At 38.6% G+C, this 21,140-nt stretch overlaps 1 protein-coding gene across 5 annotated transcripts in view; it reads left to right on the forward strand.

The window, feature by feature from the left end:
• The window catches only part of DROSHA (drosha ribonuclease III), a 122,811-nt gene that overhangs the window by 48,137 nt on the left and 53,534 nt on the right, over positions 1–21,140 (forward strand). For 4 of the 5 annotated variants that reach the window (XM_027519895.1, XM_027519892.1, XM_027519891.1 and 1 more), the window contains 4 exons: positions 11,078–11,247; positions 16,208–16,332; positions 17,938–18,037; positions 19,786–19,893. In XM_027519895.1, the coding sequence (XP_027375696.1) occupies positions 11,078–11,247; positions 16,208–16,332; positions 17,938–18,037; positions 19,786–19,893 (503 nt within the window). The remainder of the gene's footprint in view (positions 1–11,077; positions 11,248–16,207; positions 16,333–17,937; positions 18,038–19,785; positions 19,894–21,140) is intronic. The other variant, XM_027519894.1, reaches the window with a different exon arrangement.

The raw sequence follows: 21,140 nt of genomic DNA on the forward strand, positions 1-21,140 counted from the left end.
ATAACCACCACCTTCTGTGGAAATGTCAGTTCAACCATTTGCCTTTTCTTCTCTGATAATTTGGGCCTCTTGGTGATACAGGAGGAAAAAAAAAAATGACTGCTGCAGTAAATCTGTGGTTTATCATTTCAGCTGGGGAGCTTTTCAGCGTGTCAGCTCTCTGCCCACATTTACACATCAGCAGTTCACGAGTTCAGCGTCATGCTCATGCTCCCCTCCTCATGAACGTTGGGGAGCACTTGCCTCCCCCATGCCTCAGAGCCGTCCAGGAGCCTGTTGGATTCTGGGCTGTTCACAGCCTGGCTTTGCTGTGGCATTCCACTCCCCCTTACATGCCCTCACCCCGCTGTAGCTGCTGATGTCAGACCGAATCCAGTGGACACGCTTCAGTTGCATCTCCTCCCTGATATGATACCTGGGCTTTTAGTGTGTTCCGCCTGCTGCGCGCTCCTTACTTGCCTCTGGCTCTCTGATTCGTCTTTTGTGGTTTTTATCTTATCTATTCATTCTGGTGTAGATTTTCCTCCAGCTTTTGTCCTTGGTACCCTCTCCTCAGTCTACTCAGTCAAGGTGGCTTATTGTTAATGTTTATTTTGTTTGGAAAATGTATTCAAAGCATTTTCTTTTGTATATCTGCATATTTTATTTCTTTTTGTCTTTATTTTTTTATTTTGTGTTTTGGCCATGCCACAAAGCATGTGGGATCCTAGTTCCCTGACCAGGAATGGAACCTGTGGCCCCCTTACCATCACCACTCCCCCAACCCCTTGCAGTGGAAGTATGGAGTCTTAACTACTGGACTGCCAGGGAAGTCCCCTGGTTTCATTTTATTGAGAGGTCCTTTTTTTCTTTTTCTTTTCAAGTGAATGAATCTATGATTTTGTAATGGAGCTTTAATGGTAAACTTATGAGAAAATGGTATTAGAGTGAGTTTGTTGAAAAGCCTTTCCTTTCTGTGTCTATCTGCCTCTAGGAATTTTATGAACAAACAAATCTCTAAGAGAATGTGGACACTTATTTTAAAATCATCTTAAAGAAAAATCCTTTGTCAGGTGTTTACTTTATGGGATTTCAACTCTCACAAAATGTTTCTCGTAACTATGCAGGGATGACACTCAGGTTGTTGTAAAGAAAAAGATCTCTTGGCTTATTTTTAAACAGAATTGACTTTTCATTAGACTTTCTTTGAAAATATACTTACTTAAAAAAAATCTCAGAAGGATACAGAAAAATGCCTTTTTCTGTATAAAATGCAGTTTGTTATTGGATGGCAAATTATGCTTGATTTGTTTTTCAAAATATGACTTCACTAAAAATCTTTAGAAAATGGTGAGTTCAAAATGGTGTGTCCATTTTGATGTATATTTTCATTTTTTTCCCTTCTTGCCTTTTTTACATGCTAGTCGTCATACTGATACATGTTTTGCATCCTAATTTTTAGTAATTCATCCAGTAGATGGATATTTGTTAAAGATCATGATAAGTAGTACCAAATTTCTTATCAAAAGAATCCCATCAGTTTATGCTGCTGTAAAAAATGAATTATTAGTCTTCTTCACATTTTGGACTTTGTTTCTTTGCTTCCTTCCTTCCAACTGTAGCTCCATGAGGCTGAGGCGTTAACAGTCTGTCTTGTATCAGTACTAACATATTCCTTGGCACATTGCAGGGGCTCAGTAAATACTTGTTTATAGACTTTAAACAATCGGTCATAAGAGTGCCTTAGTTAAATATTCATGTATTTTGTTATTAATGAGAGTGAATGTGGTTTTCACTCATTCTTTGGTATTGTCTCTCATTTTTGAAAAATAAACCTTTGATTGAAGTAGAACACAAATATTGAATGTGCACTTGTCATAAGACTCAGTGAATTTTCACCAAGTGAATATAACTGTGTACTCAGCCCCCCACTCAAGATTACCAGCATTGAAGAGCCCCTTTCTAGTCACCACCCGACTCCTTAAGGCAACCTCTATTCTGTCTTGAAAATACCATGTATTAGTTTTACCTGTTTTTGAATTATAAAAGTTAGAATTGTATATATTTTTTGTTTCTATCTTCTTCTTTATTTTGTTTTAGAAATACCTGTTATAGTTAACTGTAGTTGGCACATTCTCGTTGCTGTATAGTATTATACAGTGTGACTAAATTAAAATGTATTTAACCTGTCTGTGATTAATGGACATTTTGGAGAAGCTCTATACAGTCAGCAAAAACAAGATCAGGAGCTGACTGTGGCTCAGACCATGAACTCCTTATTGCCAAATTCAGACTTAAATTGAAGAAAGTAGGAAAAACCACTAGACCATTCAGGTATGACCTAAATCAAATCCCTTATGATTATACAGTGGAAGTGAGAAATAGATTTAAGGGCCTAGATCTGATAGAGTCCCTGATGAACTATGGAATGAGGTTCATGACATTGTACAGGAGACAGGGATCAAGACCATTCCCAAAGAAAAGAAATGCAAAAAAGCAAAATGGCTGTCTGGGGAGGCCTTACAAATAGCTGTGAAAAGAAGAGAAGCAAAAAGCAAAGGAGAAAAGGAAAGATATAAGCATCTGAATGCAGAGTTCCAAAGAATAGCAAGAAGAGATAAGAAAGCCTTCTTCAGCGATCAGTGCAAAGAAATAGAGGAAAACAACAGAATGGGAAAGACTAGGGATCTCTTCAAGAAAATCAGAGATACCAAAGGAACATTTCATGCAAAGATGGGCTCGATAAAGGACAGAAATGGTATGGACCTAACAGAAGCAGAAGATATTAAGAAGAGATGGCAAGAATACACAGAGGAACTGTACAAAAAAGATCTTCACGACCCAGATAATTATGATGGTGTGATCACTGACCTAGAGCCAGACATCCTGAAATGTGAAGTCAAGTGGGCCTTAGAAAGCATCACTACGAACAAAGCCAGTGGAGGTGATGGAATTCCAGTTGAGCTGTTCCAAATCCTGAAAGATGATGCTGTGAAAGTGCTGCACTCAATATGCCAGCAAATTTGGAAAACTCAGCAGTGGCCACAGGACTGGAAAAGGGCAGTTTTCATTCCAATCCCAAAGAAAGGCAATGACAAAGAATGCTTAAAGTACCACACAATTGCACTCATCTCACCTGCTAGTAAAGTAATGCTTAAAATTCTCCAAGCCAGGCTTCAGCAATATGTGAACTGTGAACTTCCTGATGTTCAAGCTGGTTTTAGAAAAGGCAGAGGAACCAGAGATCAAATTGCCAACATCCTCTGGATCATGGAAAAAGCAAGAGAGTTCCAGAAAAGCATCTATTTCTGCTTTATTGACTATGCCAAAGCCTTTGACTGTGTGGATCACAATAAACTGTGGAAAATTCTTCAAGAGATGGGAATACCAGACCACCTGATCTGCCTCTTGAGAAATTTGTATGCAGGTCAGGAAGCAACAGTTAGAACTGGACATGGAACAACAGACTGGTTCCAAATAGGAAAAGGAGTTCATTAAGGCTGTATATTGTCACCCTGTTTATTTAACTTCTATGCAGAGTACATCATGAGAAACGCTGGACTGGAAGAAACACAAGCTGTAATCAAGATTGCCGGGAGAAATACCAATAACCTCAGATACACAGATGACGTCACCCTTATGGCAGAAAAGTGAAGAGGAACTCAAAAGCCTCTTGATGAAAGTGAAAGAGGAGAGTGAAAAAGTTGGCTTAAAGCTCAACATTCAGAAAACGAAGATCATGGCATCCGGTCCCACCACTTCATGGGAAGTAGATGGGGAAACAGTGGAAACAGTGTCAGACTTTATTTTCCTGCGCTCCAAAATCACTGCAGATGGTGACTGCAGCCATGAAATTAAAAGACACTTACTCCTTGGAAGGAAAGTTATGCCAACCTAGATAGCATATTGAAAAGCAGAAACATTACTTTGCCAACAAAGGTCCGTCTAGTCAAGGCTATGGTTTTTCCTGTGGTCATGTATGGATGTGAGAGTTGGACTGTGAAGAAGGCTGAGCGCTGAAGAATTGATGCTTTTGAAGTGTGGTGTTGGAGAAGACTCTTGAGAGTCCCTTGGACTGCAAGGAGATCCAACCAGTCCATTCTGAAGGAGATCAGCCCTGGGATTTCTTTGGAAGGACTGATGCTAAAGCTGAAACTCCAGTACTTTGGCCACCTCATGCGAAGAGTTGACTCATTGGAAAAGACTCTGATGCTGGGAGGGATTGGGGGCAAGAGGAGAAGGGGATGACAGAGGATGAGAAGGCTGAATGGCATCACTGACTCGATGGACATGAGTCTCAGTGAACTCCGGGAATTGGTGATGGACAGGGAGGCCTGGCATGTTGCGATTCATGGGGTCGCAAAGAGTCGGACACAACTGAGCGACTGATCTGATCTCATCTGATATTTTTAGTTTTTGACTCTTTCAGATAGCACGCATATGTTCATCAAACTCTTGTACATGCCTTTTGATGTGCATATTTATGCTTTCCTGTAGTGGATATCTACCTAGGAGTGGATATTCTGTATGCTTTTAAGTTTTGCTTTGTAGATACTTTCAAACAGTTTTCCAAAATGATGGTACCTTTTCACTGTCCCATGTGCAGTATAGATAAGAGTTCAAGTTATTCCACATTTGTACCAACACTTGGCGTTTTTCTTTCTTTTTCAAGTTAGCTAGTCTGATGAGCATCAGAGGTATCGCAGTATGGTTTTAATTTTCATTTCCCTAAAGACTAATGAAATGGAACACCATTTCATACATAGACCATTTCCCTGTTGACTTTTGTTTTTTCCTTGTTGACTTTTGAAGTGCCTATTCTAGGCGAAGGCAATGGCACCCCACTCCAGCACTCTTGCCTGGAAAATCCCATGGATGGAGGAGCCTGGTGGGCTGCAGTCCATGGGGTCGCTAAGAGTCAGACACAACTGAGCAACTTCCCTTTCACTTTTCACTTTCCTGCATTGGAGAAGGAAATGGCAACCCACTCCAGTGTTCTTGCCTGGAGAATCCCAGGGATGGGGGAGCCTGGTGGGCTGCCGTCTATGGGGTCACACAGAGTCAAACACGACTGAAGTGACTTAGCATTCAAGCCTTTAGTTCATTTTTCTGTTGCTTTATTTGCCTTTTTCTTGTTTATTTGTAGGTATTTTTTATATATACTTATTATATGAGTCTTTTGGCCAATATATGTATTGCCAATACCTTCTCTGTGATTGCTTTTTCACCATCTTAATGGTGATTTTTTTTTTTTTTTTGATGAACAGAAATTCTTAATTTTAATTCTTATTTTTCCTTTTTGCTTAGAGCTTTTTGTATCTTGTTTGTGAAAACTTTGCCTACCTCTAGATCATCAAGATACTCTCTCTGTTTTCTACAAATTTAGTCCTATAATCTGTCTCAGATTTGTTTTTGTAAATAACATAAGATATGGGTCAAGATTCATTGTTTTCAATATGACATTCAGTTGACTAGCACCATTTATTGAAAAGACCATTCTTTCTTCACAAAATTGAAGTGTTACCTTTGCCCTTAATTGTGTCCAGTCTGTGTGTGTGTGTGTGTGTGTGCGCGCGCACATATAAACAGTACAAAAGTGTATGAAGTAAAAAAGTGAACACCAACTTCTAGATGTGTGAGGATAAGTAGTTGCTATAAGTGGTTTGATTTGTATTTGTTTTCACCTATAAAGAGAGAATTATACTTTTTTCTTTAAGTGAGATAACACTAAACATGTTACACAACTTGACTTTTTTACCCAGCTGTTTCAGACATCCTCTATATAAACACGTTGGAGAAGGAAATAGCAACCCACCCATTCCAGTATTCTTACCTGGAGAATCCCATGGACAGAAGAACCTGACAGGCTACAGTCTGTGGGGTCACAAGAGTTGGACACGACTTAGCGGCTAAACTGCTACTACTAAAATTCACATTGGAGAAGGAAATGGCAACCCACTCCAGTATTCTTGTCTGGAGAATTCCATGGACAGACGAGCCTGGCGGGTTGCAGTCCATGGGGTCACAGAGAGTTGGACACGACTTCGTGACTAACACACATGCACACACACACACACACACACAAATACATTGCCTTAATTTTTAACACCTGTGTGGCATTCTATAGATGAATAGACATCGGGTTTGTTTTTTTTGTTTGTTTGTTTTTTTCGGGTTTGTTTTTTTACAGTTCCTTTAGTCAGGAGTATTTTGGAAGTCTCTATTCTGCAACCCCTCCACCCCGGCTCCGCACCATTACATGTAAATACTTTAGGTATAGTCTTATGCATCTATTCTTTTGCATTTGTGTGTTTTTATAAGGTGGAGTTCTAGAAGTAATTATTTGTTAAGACAGTATGCACATTTTAAATTTGGAAAGAGCTGGCCAAGTTTTTTCTAGAAAGGATATAGTTTTGTAGTTCTAACCAGCATTTTTGACACCACTCTTTTCCGATACATCTGCCAACACTGGGTTTTACTAGCATCTGATACGTAAAAAGTTATCTCATTGTTATTATTAATATTTGCCTCTTACTTGAACTCCTCTGAGAATGAACAACTTTTTTATAGTGTTTCAAGTATTTAGTGGTCCTCTTACTCTCATCGGCTTTTTGTTCGTAACAGTTTATTATAATACATAGATTGAAAGTTTATCAGTCATTATACTTTTTCTCTAGTTCCTCAGTGGACCTGCTTTGAAGTCAGCTGTCTCAGTTGCTTTATACAAATTTATCCAAAGTTTAGCTAATAGATTAAACCAAGGATTCTTCAGTGCAGGTCAGTTTACCAGAAGTCAAATTACAGAACAACCAATTTATTGATATCATAAGAGTTTTCTCAAATTTTTGTTTCTTTCCTTATCCCTGCCTCCACCTTTAGTAGTTAGACAGTTGATATGAACTCATATTATATCAGAGCCAGTTTAAGGTTTTATCTTGATTGTAGCCAGGGCTAGGGCAGGGCATAATTCAAGATAGAAAGGCTGCACTTACAGGAAAGCCTGTTGATTGCTTGTATCATTGCTGTAGTAAAGCTTTGAGAATCCCAAATCAGTTTTGCAAATCAACTATGTAGCAGATGGATTTTTGGAAATTGTCTCATTTTGGAGAAGCAGTTCTTTCGCTATGGCTCACAGAGGGCCAAAGAGGAAGAGTATATCAGAATTCCCAGGAGGGAAATGTAGTTTGGAAAAAGACATAAATTGATACAGTGTCTTAATGTAGCTTTGTTTGTGGAGAGTTGAGAAAATTCTGTGCTATTAATAAAAGTTTTCAAAATTTAAGATTATATAAAGGTGTCCTGTAGGAATATTTGGGAGACATAATTATATGTCTGCATATAGGTAATGCAGTTATATAGTTATTCTCAGTGTAGGGAACGACAGTATTGTATGTTTCTTAAAACTGAGTATTATACTCTTGAGAACTACTTATTTAACCAGTATATTCTTAATACAAATTCCCTAGCAAGTTGCCCCTCCTCCCAATAACCATATAAATCATCAAGCGATATAAACTGTGAGAATTAAGTCTCTAAGAAACAGTTTATAAAGTCTGTCAGTTCATTAATGACTGTCCAGATTCATTCCCTGAAACACAAACTCCAGTTCTTCCCGAATAATGAGCCGTTGTCACGGTTCCTGTCCCAGCGCTGGCAGAATTCCTGCTAACCTTAGCTTACCCGCTCTAATTTCTCATTTGTATCGGGTCCTATTTATCTCAGCCAACGAGATAAAGATTATTTCCTAGCCCTCAGTGACATAGTTCCATAAATCCCCAACATAAACATGTAGCAAAGCAGACAAACCAAAAGAGCCAATTCATTAGCATTAGTAGATTCATGGCAGTCTGCGAGCAAGTGGCCACATTATTTATCTGCTTCAGAAAGTCATCCCACAAATATTTCTGCAATGTCCTTTTTGCCAGGCTGGGTGTGAGGGATGGAGCTCTTGCCCTGGGACTCTCTAGTTCTGTCTGCCTTTCCTTATATTCCTGTCAGGGTTTCACCTCATGTTATCTGTCCTGAGTTTCTACTTTTTCACACCAGTAAATATCTATCTTTTTAGATTTTAGCTGTTTTTAAAATAATTTAGCAGTTTTCAGCATGGGTTTATAGTTTCTTCTTTAGCATTACCTCACGCCTAATATGTGTATGTTTTAAAAAAAATTCTTTCTAGTTCCATGCAGCTATAAATCTCTCCTCCCTCATCAGCACCTTTGCACCCAAACTAGGCAGAAGTGTTCTCAGGGCACTTGGCGGCCTTCCTTCTTTATCTCGCAGGTACTCTTCTCTTCAATTGGGCAGTGCCCTTGGTTTGCAGGTTTAAGTGTTCCTCCCTCTCAGTAGCTCTTTGATTTTTTTTATTCTTTTCCCTTTAAATTCAATGCCCTTAGTCCTTTTCCCATTTATTTGAAGTGTCCTAAAGTTGGCCACTTGTAACCGTGGGGTGGCTTTCAGCACCAATGTGTATAGCTAGAGTTGCATGTCTTTTCTCCTTCCAACCTTCCCAAATAAAGTCTGAATGTTCTTCTCTAATCCTTATAGCAAAACAACACTCTGCTCCTCTGATGTATCCTTATAAGCACACAGTGCTCTTTAGTAATCTTACTGTGTTTTACCCTTTCCTTGGTTCCTAGAATTTCCTCAGTATGGCAGTTCTTCTGAGGGCTAGGTTTGCTTTATCCCTGCTGCTCCTTATGTTAACACATGCAAGTGTAAGTCAACTTGCCCTGGCTTTAGAGGTCTCTTGTCCACCTGCTCACTTCAGGCTCCCCCCAGAAGCAGAGATTAGCATGGACTCAGACTGACTGAGGGGCATTATGATTTGCTGGGCTCCTTAGCAAAGGGGAAAACATCATTGATTGAGAAAGTCATGTCACATGCAGGCAGATTAAAATGTCTGTTGAGACAGAGTCTAAGAAATATGTCCTTAACCATGGAAGTTTGTTAATCAAAGGTGACTTGTAGTTTTAAGGCAGATGTTTTGTAATGAGGCATACCATTTTATTTTTTTTTTACTGCTGTGAATAATAGTAAGAAGAATAGACAGAACATGTCCTCATGTAGGTTGATTGTATTTTCTACTTTAGTTACTTCTTTTTTTTTTTAAAGAGACTCAGTGTCTTTACCTCTTTTCAGAATGTTACCTGCAAAGATTCCTCTAGGAACTGTTGTGGTTAATCATCATTAGTCAACTTGCTTCTTAAAGTCCCGGAGCTTATGTTTTTGTTTGTTTTTTTCCATAATTGTTACATGGGACCATTCATAGTGCCAGGCACATAATGGTGAAAAACATGCTCCCATCTGAGAGTCACTTCCAGAGATCTTACTGTGCTCTGTAAAGCTTGGCAAGATCTGATTTCCCTGCTGCCTCTCTTACATTCTCCTCCTCAATTTGCTCTATCCATGCTGGCCTCTTTGCAGTTCCTGGAACACATCAGTCCCACCTTGGGGCTTTGGCTGTTTTTTCTACCAGAGACACCCCTCTCCCAGGTAGCCACATGGAGCTCCTCTGCTTCTTTCAAGTCTGTCAGATGGCAGCTTTTCAAAGACATCTTTCCTGACCACCCTTTTATGTATAGTTGCCCAGTTTGATCCATTTTCAGAGCCCTCATCCCTGATCTATTATTAAGTAGTTGTTTTTTATTGTCTCTTTCTCTCCTCTGGAACGTAAGAGTTTCAGCTGTTGAGCACTGTGTTTCCTGGGCCAGCTACGTAATAGGTGCTAGTAATTATTGAATGAATGAATGTGTATTTAGATTAATAAATGAATGCATTCCTACATATATAGTAGCCATATAGCGGCAATGCCATTTAATTCCAGGGCAGCATCTGAGATAGAAAAACACAAATCAAAAAGAAATTTTGATCCTTACTGTCTTCTGTCTTAGAAGTGTAGGCCTAAGATCTTAGCCCATAGCAACTCAAATTAAAATCTTTTATCTTCTTCCATTTTCTAGTATCCTAGATTCCTTGGGTGTCATAAACTCTTCTAGCACAAATAGGACCCCCTCATTTATGCCTGCCTGTCTCCAGCATCTTGGTCCCCTTGTTTCTCCACGAAGTGTTTGGCCCTGTACTACTGTTTCTAGCGTGTCTTATGACCTTGGGGAGAGTTGTTATTGTTCTCTACACCATCAGGGCTCTTGTCCTTCTTTTGGGTGGGACTAGGCAGAGAAAAGTTGGTTGTACGTACTGGTCAAGAAGCTAATAAACCCAGGGACTTCCTTGGCAGTCCAGTAGTTAAAACTCTGTGATACCAATGAGGAGGGCGTGAGTTCAGTCCCTGGTCGGGGAACTAAGAACCCGTGTGTTATGCACTGTGGCCAAAAAAAAAAAAAGCTAAACCTAAAGAGAAGGCAGAAGCCTGTGAAACTGAAATTAATGTGCATATTAGATGAATGGCTTTGCTTCACGAAGTACCAGATTAATTGAGTTTTTCCAAGGTACTTTATGTTCTTTGTTGTTTTTAGCCTCTGTACTTGGTAATATATGCTTCTTTAAGTCTCAGAATACTTGGTATTTTTTACATGTACCAACTCCATAATGATCTTCATGATATTGGTATAAACTCTTTATTTCTATTACTCATGGCGGGTGCAGCACATTAGCACCAAAAAATTAGGCCATAGTGCAACAATAGTTTATTGAAAACATCCGTAAGTATCTCATAAAAGCTTAGAATTTCCTTAAATCAGTAACGTCACTTTCATCTGTTACCCTATAAAGACTGACAAAATATTTAAAACATAACACGGTTCTGTATGTTATAAACTGTGGTTCTTTACACTAGGTGTTTTTAAATTTATTTAGGTAGGCACCTTTTTTATATTCCTACCTCAGAAATGGAGCCTTTTATCATTTATAATGTTGTTGTTGCCATTTTCGTAAATGAGATGGTTTATGGGCTCTGTTCATCAGTGAAACAAACGGCTTGCCTATTATTTGGCACCTGGTTAAACAATGGTTTAAGGATGTAAATTCTAAGCTACCTTTTTACAGGGGCTCTTCTCTCGCTGTCTTGTTCTTCCTGATTGGGTAGAGGACTGGCTGTTAATTGAGTACTCTTATTTTCCCTCTCTCTCCACTGTCACCTGAGATGGAGGGAAAGAAGTACTGTCTATGCACCAGATCCTCCTCTACTTACTACGGTGTAGCAAAGCCCTTGTTCCCGAAGAGGAGATTGCCAATATGCTTCAGTGGGAGGAACTTGAGTGGCAGAAATACGCGGAAGAGTGCAAAGGCATGATTGTCACCAACCCTGGAGCGGTATGTGCTGGTGTTGACGGTCAGAGACTGAGTCACCTTCCTTTCAGGTTTGAGTGTTTCGTAAAAATGCTAACAGAATGTTTTTAAAGATTTAAGTACTCATTGCTTCTTGTCCTTTGAGTAATTTTTTTCCTTTAAATATTTAGTACATAAGAAAAATATTATAATATAGGCATATCTGTAGGCATATATGTAGCCATAAGAGTTGGTGATGGACAAGGAAGCCTGGCGTGCTGCAGTCCATTGGGTCTCAAAGAGTCAGACATGACTGAGCAACTGAACTGAACTGAAGGCATGAAAGTGAAAGTGAAGTTGCTCATTCGTGTCTGACTCTTTGCGACCCCACAGACTGTAGCCCACCAGGCTCCTCCATCCATGGGATTCTCCAGGCAAGAATACTGGAGTGGGTTGCCATTTCCTTCTTCAGGGGATCTTCCCGACCCAGGGATCAAACCCAGTTCTCCCGCATTATAGGCAGACGCTTTAACCTCTGAGCCACCAAGGAAGCCCCATTCATCTGCTTAGTAGATTTATTCTGCTTATTATGGAGAATTTTGAAGTTTTTAGATTATGCTCAGCTCTAATTTTATTCTGAGTATAAAAGTAATAGATCTTCTCTACAATTAGAAAAAGAGAAAAACAGCCCAAAGAAGAGAAAAATCGCCCATAATTCCTTTCTTCAGAGATGATACTATTCACTTTTCTAGTAAGACATATTTCATATTGTTTTGAAAAAAAATTGGCATCATACTATTAAATATTAATATTCAGACTTTTCTTCTTATCTTCCTCCAGGAACAACAAGCACAAAGTTATTATTTTTCCTTCGTTTTACATTTCTTTAGGCATATAATTTAAAAAAAAGCCACTGTTACTTAATTAACCCCCTATTACCAGGCACCTAAGTTGCTTCCAGATTTTTGCTATAGCAAATAATGCTGAATTTGTATATGTGTGATGAAACATGTTTTCCATATGTATGTATTTCTGTTTGAATGTGTCCATTTAATTCCTTGAAGTATGTACATTTTTAAGGCTTTGGATACTTTATAAATTACCTTCCAGAGAATTGTAAAATTCACACTCTGACCATTTCTTCATACTGCTTGTACTAGTTTAACAAAAAATGTTGTCAATTTGGTAGGGAAAAAATAGATACTATTTAGCTCAGGTTTCTTTTTATTTTAGTTTCTAGCAAAACTTGATATTTTAAATGTTGATCTTTAAGGTTTTTCTTCTGATATTGGTTTATCGACATCCTTTGTCTCATTTTTATTAATGTTTTTAAAATTTATTTCTTTAAATTTTGCTTCTAATGTCCATTTTTAAAGTTAAAACATAAAAATCAAAAGCAAATAATTAATAGATAGCTTTTTTTTCTGATAAAGAGCACACTGTTTTATTATTATTTTCCTCTAAAATATGTTATTGTTTCATAAAGTAGTTATATATTGGTATCTTATCTGTATAAAGTTTTACAAAAGTGGAGAATTAAAATACTACTATATAAGGAAACAGAGTAATCTAAGTAAACAAAGCTGTTGTTTTAGAAAGGCTGCCAAATTGCTTAATAGCCTTGATTCATAAAAATAAAAACCCTAAATCAACTTTTTGTAGCATGACAGTAGCATCTGCACAAACAAAATGTTGCTATTTGCAAATCAGACATTCCAGCTAATGCTGATTATATTAAACAAATCTAGAAAGTGAAAGTGTTTAATAAAAATGTCTTTAAACATGAAACTTGTTTAACACTAAAAAAGTTATACAATTTCTACTATTATATTGCTAAGCCACACAGATAATTGTTAGAGTAAAAGAAATATACAAAATCATAGCACTATGAGAGTGTGACTGTGGATTTACTCTTTCTTCTTTTAAACAGTTGCATGAATTTGCATTTCTCTGTTCGTTTTATAGTTGGGTCAGAGGACTGAGTGGGGGTGATGGTGGTGGGAGACATCCTTTTTACCTTGGTGGGTCCCCTTGAAGAATCTCATGATTTACTGTGGAAGCACTTTTACCCTGGGACTCCCTTCTATGGCATGGTTAAAATTTCCTGAACTCCTAGGATCAGTTGGAGAGCTTTTGAAAATACAAGAATGCCCTGATGGACCCCATCCCATGTACTCCAGGTAACGGGGCTCAATGACGTGTAGTCAAAAAAATTCCCCAGTTACTTCTGGTTCGCTGCTTGCTCGTTTTTGAGCCAGTGGCATAGAGAATATTTACTCCATTGCCATGATCATCATTCAACTCAGTTGTTGAGGATCCACTACGTGAGCCAGGTGCTACTGAAGTATATAGATTATATATGATGCTTGTCCAGCTGCAGACTTACAGCATATCCATATGAAAGGAGTCTGTGATGAATTATTGAATCAATGGACCAATCTCTGAAAAAGCCAGTCAGGAAAGCTTGTAGTGTTTGGTGAGATCACTGGGCCAGGCTCCCAGGGATGCTTCATGAACATTACTGTGGTCTTTAAAGAATCAAGGAATTGTATAAATCATTGGCACCTTTGAATGAACATTCTTGAGTTGGTGTGTGGCCAGTTTTGAAGATAATGAGGAAAACACAGGTTAGTCAGGATGAAAGGTTTAAGCTGGAAAGTAATTGGAAATAAGAAAGTTAGGTTTGGGTGCCAAGCTTTGGTACATGTTTAAGATAGTTTTTTTTTTTTTTTTTTTTTTAGTATTTGCTATTTAGTCTTAGTGCAGGGGAGAAAAGTGTCCTGAAAACTTAGTATCATGAAACATTCTTTCATTATATCCTGTTGAGAATAGGACAGAATAGACATAGCACTATATTTTGTCCTATGAAGTGCTTGCTTTGAAAGATTGCCCAGTGATAAGGATATTGGGGAATTTATTAAAAATTTCAAATCATTATGGTCCCATTAAGTACTTTATTGCTGCAGAATTTAAAATTAATCTCCCTCCCCAGGTACTTTGCCTCTGCTAGGGAACACTTTGGTCAATGGTGAGAATGTATTTTATTCTAATATAAAAATAGTATGATGGATACTGTAGGGTGTGGCCAAGTCTAGAACTCATTTCATCCCATTTCCCCCTATAAATAAGAAATAGTACAGATATTTTAAAGGGCTTCCCTGGTGACTCAGATGGTTAAGAATCTTCCTGCAATGCAGATCCCAGGGTTGGGAGGATCCCCTGGAGAAGGGAATGGCTACCCACTCCAGTATTCTTTCCTGGAGAATTCCATGGACAGAGGAGCCTAGCGGGCTACAGCCCATGAGGTTGGAAAGAATTGGACATGACTGAGTGACTGAGTGCGTGCACGCATGCACACACACACACACACACACACATACACACACACAAATATTTTAAATCACTATTTCCTCTGTTGATACTATGTGTGCTAAGTCATTTCAGTTGTGTCCCACTCTTGTGACCCTCTGAACTGCAGCCCACCAGTCTCCTCTGTCCATGAGATTCTCCAGGCAAGAGTACTGGCGTGAATTGCTGTGCCTTCCTTCAGGGAATTTTCCCGACACAGGGATCAAACCTGTATCTCCTGCATTAACAGGAGAGTTCTTTACCGCTAGTGCCACCTGGGAAACCCTGATACTATAGCATGGAGCCAAAGAGAAGCCCAGCATAATCTGGTCTGTGGTGACTGCAGAGGCAGGAAGGGACTTGAATTGTGGTCCTGGTAGGCAGAAGAGCATGAAAGAACATCAAAGGGTTTTGACTTAGAGGAGAGAACCTGGCCTTTTTGACCTAGTTATTAATTTTGAGAGCAAAGGTCAACTTTTCAAGATGCTAGTAAAATTTTAATTGTTAAATGACATTGAAATATTCTTTGAAGTCTAAGGTTTTTTGGGTTTTTTTTTTCCACTAATGTGGATGAATTTGCACAAATCTTTTTATTGAATAGTTGGTCACCTATTTGGACTACAGTTGTGGGTAGAGTGACCAGCTTGTCCCAGTTGCTGAGGGCTTTCCCAGTTTTAACATTGAAACCCCTGTGTCTTGGACAAACCAGGCAGGACTGTTAAGTCATAGTTGGTGGGCATTACTGGGCAATACAGTGAAGCTTATTAGCCTCCATGGTGATCAAGTCTATAGCCTCGAGCTCCGAAGCAACTGGGCCAAACACCCCCACTGATCTTCTAGTCAGAATTTAGCTTCTAATTAGGGAATGCCCTGAATGTTCAGTATAAGCAAGGAGTTGCTAAAACATATTCTCCACAATTTTACTATCTTTTCACAAACTTGAGTATTCAGGATGAAAGCTGTTTTACAAATGGATCCTCATACTTTAGTAACTTAAGAAGGAACCAAGCTGTTCACTTCTTTTTTTTTTTTTTTAAATTAGACTTGGAAAAGAAACTTATGAAAATTGAGTCTTCTCTATTAAAATTTAAGAATGGCCTCCATGGACATAATAAGAGCAGCTTAACTATTTGGTCTTTGTACCACCATACCTTTTCATTTAAAGGTACAGAATTAAAGGAATACACAACGTACACAGAGAACTAATGGGAAAAAAAGTATATAGAGGCATCTGTCTGTGCCTGCTGAATAGAAATAAGCTTTCCATTTGAAATGTGCAGTTAAAGCAGAATAAGCCAGCGTGTCTCTTTTGGTCGTGTGGAATACTCCCTCTGTGCCTCTGGAGAGGTTAAGGAAAAGTTATATCTGACTAGGTGTCCTTTCAAAAGTTTAATTTTTAAAGATTTCTATGGGGATGGCAGAAAAGGACAGAATCATCGTTCATTATGCTGAATGGCACAGACTCATTTATGGGGATGACATTATAGTTTTTATATAGTGTAGTTGCTATGATTAAAGGTTTTTAATGACATTTTTTTCCCTTTGGGGATGAGGCTTTCCTAGGGAAAAATCCGATTAATTTCTTCCCTACTTAGATTAAAGTCAATACTTAAAGACTTCTTAAGGGAATAAATGGCTTTGATTTCTCTCTCTCTAGAAACCAAGCTCTGTCCGCATCGATCAACTGGATCGTGAACAGTTCAACCCTGATGTGATTACTTTTCCGATTATCGTTCACTTTGGGATACGCCCTGCACAGTTGAGTTATGCTGGAGACCCACAGTAAGATATTTCTCGGTGTTTGTCTTAGCCAATTTCATCTTCTACTAACAGCTGAAATTAGCAGGGAATCCCCTTTAGTGGAGTTTTTTCTTTTTAAAAATTAAGATCTGAAATGAGCCATGTTTCCAAGATTAGGTTACCAAATGAAACAAGTTATGGTAGCTCTTGAAGAATTATTTTCTCTACATATTATTCAATAGATTATCCTTAGCAGTCTTGGTCAATATGAGTCCTGTATGTTTTTAACCTTTAAGGAATTTTCCTTTATCCATCATTGTAGAACTTACTATTTTTATTTATTTTTTTCAGTGCTCTCTAGAGGAAAGTAGCACCATGTTGGTTCCTAGCACTGCTGTATTGATGTAGAGTTCTGATTTTGGGGAGACATCTTAGTAAGAGCTCAACATCCCATGCAAAGTCAAGGGTTGTATTGGAAGGAGAAGCCATGACTTTTGGCTCTTAGAATTGATGTTACTTTCCAACTGGCACATTAGTGTTTTGCTGGGAGAAAATGAGGATGTGTGGGAAGGGAAATAGCACCATTAGAGTCTTCAGGAGTGTTTAGATTCCCTACTTTGTCAAACAAACCATTTCCTGATTTAATTTTTTTAAAGGTTTCATAATGGGAGAAAAGGGCATGGGAGATTTTCAATTCATAAATCCAATTCTGGCTGATATATTAGAAGAGGCTAAAGGGTTTTGTTCTTTTTTTCCCCTCCCATTGGATAAAAGTATGAAGCAATGAGCCAGGCACTGTGTAAGTACTTCTTTCTTTCCTCCATTGTCTATAAAAAATGTTATCAGAAAGGAGAGACCCAGCAAAGGCCAAGAAAGGAGCAGTTTCAATATAACAGAAAATCTTTGGAAAGTCCCTTCTTGCCAGAAAAGTGTGAGTAGAATGTGATTAGGCTCATGTGGACTCTCAGCTGGCAGGAGTGTGAATTGGTAAAAAACTGTATATTCTCTTCCTTCTCAGGATACTTTAACTTACTCGTTAGGCTGATCCAGGTTATAACATGTTTGGCTTCAAAGATGGTTATTTTTGTCATGGTATATAAAATTGCTATACATCATTTGTCTTTCCCTTGCCAGTGGAAAAATGGCTGTAAGTATCTATGTATCTTGGGTATTATCATGAGGAGGGTTCTCTTTTCTCATTTTCTCCAACTTTTACTTTCAGTGAAAGCGTTTCAGACACTGACAGTGTCTGCTGAGTAAGGGGCCTTTCTTTCAACAAACATCAGAAAGCATGTATTTAAGTGTGTTACTTTCAAAGAGGTAACAGTGAGAAACCGTACATGTTTCTTTCGGTTTTTGTGCATCTCTCTTGGAATTGCCTCCAGAGAGATTCATCCATATAGTGACACCTCATTTTCAACCTACGTAGGCAATGATCAGCTTATTCATAGATTCCGGATGACTCTTGGTCATCCAGCTGCTCCATTCCTCCAGACCACGTCCTTCCTTAGAATGAAGGTCTGAAGCCATTAAGGATGTTCACAGGATTGCATTTATGATCAAGCAGGCCTCTGAGAACACCTGGCTTTATGGCACTTTAGATTTGCCTTCTTTTCGTCTGAGATGTCCGTCTGTCCTTTTCCTCAGGTACCAGAAACTGTGGAAGAGTTATGTTAAGCTTCGCCACCTCCTAGCAAATAGTCCAAAAGTCAAACAGACTGACAAGCAGAAGCTGGCACAGAGGGAGGTTGGTATTGGACCCTCTTCACCTATGGCTAATGATTATGTACTTCCGGTTTATCTGAGATTGTTGTTACACCACACTTTTAGAATAAGATGGAAAGATACTTAAAAAAAAAAAAATCACACTTCACTCCCCTCCTTATGTTAGTATACTGATTGATTTTTTTTCATCTTTTAGTGGCTAAGGGACCATATTTTCTCCTTAAAAAGGCCAGTTTTTTAATAGATGTTGGGAATGAATATAGCTTCTCTAAGAAGTTAATTTTAAAACTTCCCATAGGACCACATTTTCAAGTTTCTTGGTCTTAGGTTGTAAAAGATTATCTTCTATATATCTGTTAGTTTAGTATGGTGAACTGATTTTGTGAGACTTTATATCCCAAATTCCGTATTTCTTTACTAATGGGTAGTATTATCTATATTCCAGGGTCACTTGTGTTTTATATTTAAGAATAAAAAATAAATGGATTTAGTATCAATATAGATTTTGTCTCAGTGAGGGTTTATTCTGCTGCATTGTGTAAAAGCAAGGTTTTGAAGCTGAGAAAAGTGTTTGAATTCTGACATTGTCGCTTTTTGTGACTTGAGCCAGTCAGCTTCATTATAAAAGATGGAACCAAGGCCAAAAGAGACTGTCAGTGCACTCAGGGAAAAGGGTGATGGTGTGGACTTGGAGACATTCCATTTAACTTTCCTCCAGTAGTGTTTGGCCTGTTAAAGTGTTAGTCATTCAGTCACATCAGACTCTTTGCGACCCCATGGACTGTAACCTGCCAGGCTCCTTTGTTCATGGAATTCTCCAGGCAAGAATACTGGAGTGGGTTGTCATTCTTTTCTCCAGGGGATCTTCCCAACCCAGGGATAGGACCCAGGTCTCCTGCATTGCAGGCAGATTTGTTACTGTATGAGCTACCCGGCCTGTATTAGTAACTTAATCAGTGATGGAGGTGGTGGTGGTTCCTGTTGTTGTTATGAATTCTATGAGATTTTTTTTAATTGAATAAACATACAAGTATAAAATTATTTTTTATCATTAATTATTTGAAGGGTGGCGGTAAAAGGGAAGAGTCAATTCCTGTTTACGTATTGTAGCAGTTTTGAATCATTGTCTTGTTTTAATAAAATATACCCTTGCTGCAGGGTTTGCAAATTAGAAGGCGTCTTTGAGAATTACATGGGTTTCTGGTTAATTTACTGATTGTCTTTCTTATATGTAAATGCTTAACATAAGGCTTGATTTAAATATAATTTTTACATGCAGATTTCAGATTCCAAACACCACATTTTGTTTCTTTTTCAGTTAAAGGGCATTTTTTTTTTCACGATTTTTCTTTTTTTTGACAAGGATCATTTTTAAAGTCTTTATTGAATTTGTTACAATTTTTCTTCTGTTTTACGTTTTGGTTTTTTGGCCATGAGGCATGTGGAGTCCTAGCTCCCCATCCAGGGATTGAACCTGAACCCCTCAGATTGGGAGGCTACTGGACCACCAAAAAGTCCCCAAAAGGACATTTTTCATTTGAACTTGCCAGAGTAGCTTCTTTAGGTTAGTTTTTCCTTCTCCATTTACCAGGAAAAGCTGGCTTATTCCCAAGGCCTTTCTCTATTTTTTAAAAATCTAATTTGGCATGAAGAAGTTTGACTACCTGAATGTAAGGGTGAACGAATCCAGCTAATTTACTAATGCTTGATGTTTGGCTTAATACTGCTTTAGAGCTGTCAGGTTACTCATCACAATGAGTTCTTTTCTAGGAAGCGCTCCAAAAAATACGACAGAAGAATACCATGAGGCGAGAAGTAACGGTGGAGCTGAGTAGCCAAGGCTTCTGGAAAACTGGCATCCGTTCTGATGTCTGTCAGGTGATGACGCTCCTGAGAACACAATTATACCCAAACGTCTCTTCCTTTAAAAGGCATCTGGCACTGAAGTCTTCCTAATTCTGAGAAGTTTCTGCAGAATGTATTACCTTGTAGCTAAATGGAACATCAACAGTACACTGTTTTCTATCATTTGGGTTCTGTTTCTGTGTCAGTTTTCACGTTGTCTTGTTTAGCTGTGTGTGGTGCACGCGCGTGTGCATGGCGGGGGCGTGGGAGGCGCTGACTTAGTAATGCTCAATTCTGTCTCCGCACATTGAGGGAAGGCAGGTCTGTTCTTCAAATGTGTCTGCCTGTTTGAGCATGTGGGTAAGTGCCTGTCAAAAGAGATACTCCGGCAGCTCTACAGGCAGATTCCTGAAGGTGGTGTGTATAAACATTCCAGACTGAGAACCCAGACTTACAGTGCAGAGAGCTGAAAGTATTAAATGAGCAGAAACAGTATACATATTTGAGCCAAAGGATAGTATTTTTTCTTTGTGACGTGTTAGTCGCTCAGTTATGTCTGACTCGGTGATCTCATGGACTGTAGCTCGCCAGTCTACAGTCTGCTCTGTCTCAGTGATTCCTCCGTCCATGGAATTCTCCAGACAAGAATGCTGGAGTGAGTTGCCATTCCCTTCTCCAGGGGATCTTCCTGACCCAGGGATTGAACGTGAGTCTCCTGCACTGCAAGCAGATTCTTTACCAACTGAGCCACCAAGGAAGCCCAGCCCATTTTTATGGGGATGGAGGGGTAGACTTAATAGAGGAACATTTCAGCAATATATAACTGGCTCACTAAGAGGTGTTTTTTTCCTTAAATGTGAATTTTTACCAAATGAGACATCCCTCAAATCCAGCATATTCTTTGACTCTTCACTTGATTCTTTTGTTATGATTGATATTGGTTGCACTCCATGGTAATTAAGTAAAGGAAATGATTACGCAGACTGGGGTCAGTGCAGTTCGCTGTGTTTAGCCTTTTGGAAGAATATTCCAAGCTGCCACTTGTCTCTTGTGATGGTAGTAAGAGTTGTAATGAGTCCAGACACTCTTAGGTATTCATTTCATTGTAATGAGTTTTTTTTTTTTTAAATCAATGCTGGCATTTAATTATTGTATTGAACAGTGGAATTTAATCCTATCATTAAAGGAATTGCTATGTAATTCATTTACCATGTGAAGCTAAATGTTTTTTTGCTGAGATGAACTGCTATTGATGCAGTATTGCTAAGTAGTTTGAAAAT

This window comes from Bos indicus x Bos taurus, chromosome 20, assembly GCF_003369695.1.
Source record: "Bos indicus x Bos taurus breed Angus x Brahman F1 hybrid chromosome 20, Bos_hybrid_MaternalHap_v2.0, whole genome shotgun sequence".
In the NCBI taxonomy this organism is placed as follows: Eukaryota; Metazoa; Chordata; class Mammalia; order Artiodactyla; family Bovidae; genus Bos; species Bos indicus x Bos taurus.